Source organism: Sinocyclocheilus grahami, unplaced genomic scaffold (assembly GCF_001515645.1).
Source record: "Sinocyclocheilus grahami isolate Dianchi unplaced genomic scaffold, SAMN03320097.WGS_v1.1 scaffold590.1, whole genome shotgun sequence".
NCBI lineage: Eukaryota > Metazoa > Chordata > Actinopteri > Cypriniformes > Cyprinidae > Sinocyclocheilus > Sinocyclocheilus grahami.
This window is the reverse complement of record NW_015505769.1, coordinates 8,719-10,941: the sequence shown is the minus strand read 5'-3', so window position 1 is coordinate 10,941 and position 2,223 is coordinate 8,719. Positions and strand designations below refer to the sequence as shown.

The following is a 2,223-nucleotide window of genomic DNA, read 5'->3' as shown; positions in this document are numbered from 1 at the left end:
TCACTTAAAAATCAAATTTCATTCAGTCATTTTACCTTGTCTCCTTTAATGCCAAGACCTACTGGTCCTCTGGGTCCTTTCAGCCCCTCCAGACCCCTCTCTCCCTGTAAAAGACAAAAGTGTGAACCATCAAATTTATACAATGCATTGCCATCACATTTTCAAAAAAAAATGTATTCACCCTAAAATGTAAAAAAATAAAATAAAAAAAATAAATAAAAATAAAAAAATATATATATATATATTTGGAGAAGAGAAAATGAATCCTATTTTAGAACCATTAAGACATTTGGCATATTCATAAACAGAAAGTGTATTTTTACAGCCTCTGATGAAAAATTTTGCCATGATGCAAAACTGTAAAAAAAAGTTGTAAATGAAAAAGAAACAAATGAAACAAAGATTATTGGAGTACGTTTTACAAGAAAATACTTTCTACTTCAAAATGCCGTGTTTTATACACTGTGTTACTTTCTGTTTCTTTGTAATTATTTGAGTTAAAACTGCTTCAAAGAAAAGCCTTCAACATCTTTTTATTTATTTAATTATTTTCTACATAGTACGTTATCTAGATATCTGCCAGGGTGTTTTGGTTGTTAAAATGGTTGCCTAAGCAAAAACACGATTTAAAATCTCATTCTGCCCTGTGTCAACAAGCCTCTGAAGCTCAACTGATAAAGCACAGCGCTAGCGATGCCAAAGTCATGGGTTTGATTCCCAGGCAACACATTTACTGAAAGCACTTTAAGTTGCTTTAGATAAAAGCATCTGCCAAATGCATAAATATATCTGACACACCCTGCATTTTTCAGATACGGAGTCAAACAACAGCAAGATTGATTATGTTCCATTATTTAATAAAAAAAAATGATGAAAGAATGCTGGATCACTCAGAAAATGAATTGAGGTCAGAGGTCACAAAGTTCAAAGGTTCTCTGATATAAACTACATACACAAGACACCTTGCATAAAAACATATTAAACCTCTTCATAACTATGATTTGACTCACACACGCTGCATTCTGAAACTGTGTCCAATGACATGTTTACCTTTGGTCCGGGTAAACCCTCTCCTGTTGGGCCCTTCTCTCCTGGCAAACCCTGCGGCCCCTGTGGGCCCTTCAGAGTAAACATGATTGTAGAAGTTAATACAACGACTTCATTGCGTTAAATGTCGATTACAACCTCTATTGAGCATGATCACTTGCATATCTTTACCGGTTGGCCCGGCTCGCCGAGCCCAGGAGGCCCGGGAGGACCCATTCTGCCTTGGAACCCCACATCACCCTACAGATTGAGAAAACGCATGTTATGATCACAGATACAAGCTCATTGGGTTCCTGATCTCACAGGTTTTATATAAAAGCCAACCTTTGGTCCAGGAAGCCCAAAGCCAGTCTCGCCCTGTATTCCTGGTGGTCCGGGAAAGCCTCTCTCGCCCTGAAGAAGCAGAACCATTCAGAACAATAGTAAAAGATCCAATATTGAAGTGCGATCTGTGAACTCAATGCTCTATACCTCTCTCTGCCTTAGCGTTAAAAAGCATTAATGGTCCAGGACTAATTTCTTTCTGCCGGTAAAGGTATTTAAAAACAACTTTAAGACTTTAAAATTAATACCAAATGTCTATACAAAACAAACTGATACAATCTTAAAATGAATGTATCTTAGATTCATTTACTTAATTAAACCGACACGGGTAAATATTTAACTGCAAAACAGGGTAACTGCAACTGTTTAAAACACTCACATATGTACTGAAATTGGTTTATGTACTAATAAATCAATACACAAGGAATTAGAAGTTGACTGATTTGGGATTTTGCTGATATGATAATCAGAGAAAGGCAATAAAAAGATTATTGAGCCATTACTAGTAAAATCTAGATACTGAATGTGTTAAATAATATTCTTTGGCCCGTTCACACAGAATGCATTTTTCAATTCCATTGTGCTACTTTTCCATTGTTTTTCTATGCGAACACATGCTAGACAGATGTATTTGACTGTTGCACTCATGTTTCACGACTTTTGCAGCGTCTTGTGCATTACATGCCATTCTAAATATGCAGTGCTCAAGTTAAAAAAGAGATTCAACTTTTTTTTTTAAAACACGTTGTGAGACTTTTCTCATTATGTTTTTGGAGGGTGAAGAGTGGATCACATTTACATCTAAATGGTGATTCATCTACATGGAACTGATCCCAAAATTCAAACTGCAGC

At 35.9% G+C, this 2,223-nt stretch overlaps 1 protein-coding gene across 1 annotated transcript in view; it reads right to left on the bottom strand.

Annotated features, from left to right (window-relative positions):
* LOC107557124 (collagen alpha-1(XXVIII) chain-like) overlaps positions 1–2,223 on the bottom strand; it is a gene marked incomplete at its 5' end in the record, with an annotated part of 19,242 nt that overhangs the window by 8,913 nt on the left and 8,106 nt on the right. The window contains 4 exons of the mRNA XM_016240454.1: positions 36–104; positions 1,051–1,119; positions 1,219–1,287; positions 1,372–1,440. Coding sequence (XP_016095940.1) covers positions 36–104; positions 1,051–1,119; positions 1,219–1,287; positions 1,372–1,440 — 276 coding nt within the window. The remainder of the gene's footprint in view (positions 1–35; positions 105–1,050; positions 1,120–1,218; positions 1,288–1,371; positions 1,441–2,223) is intronic.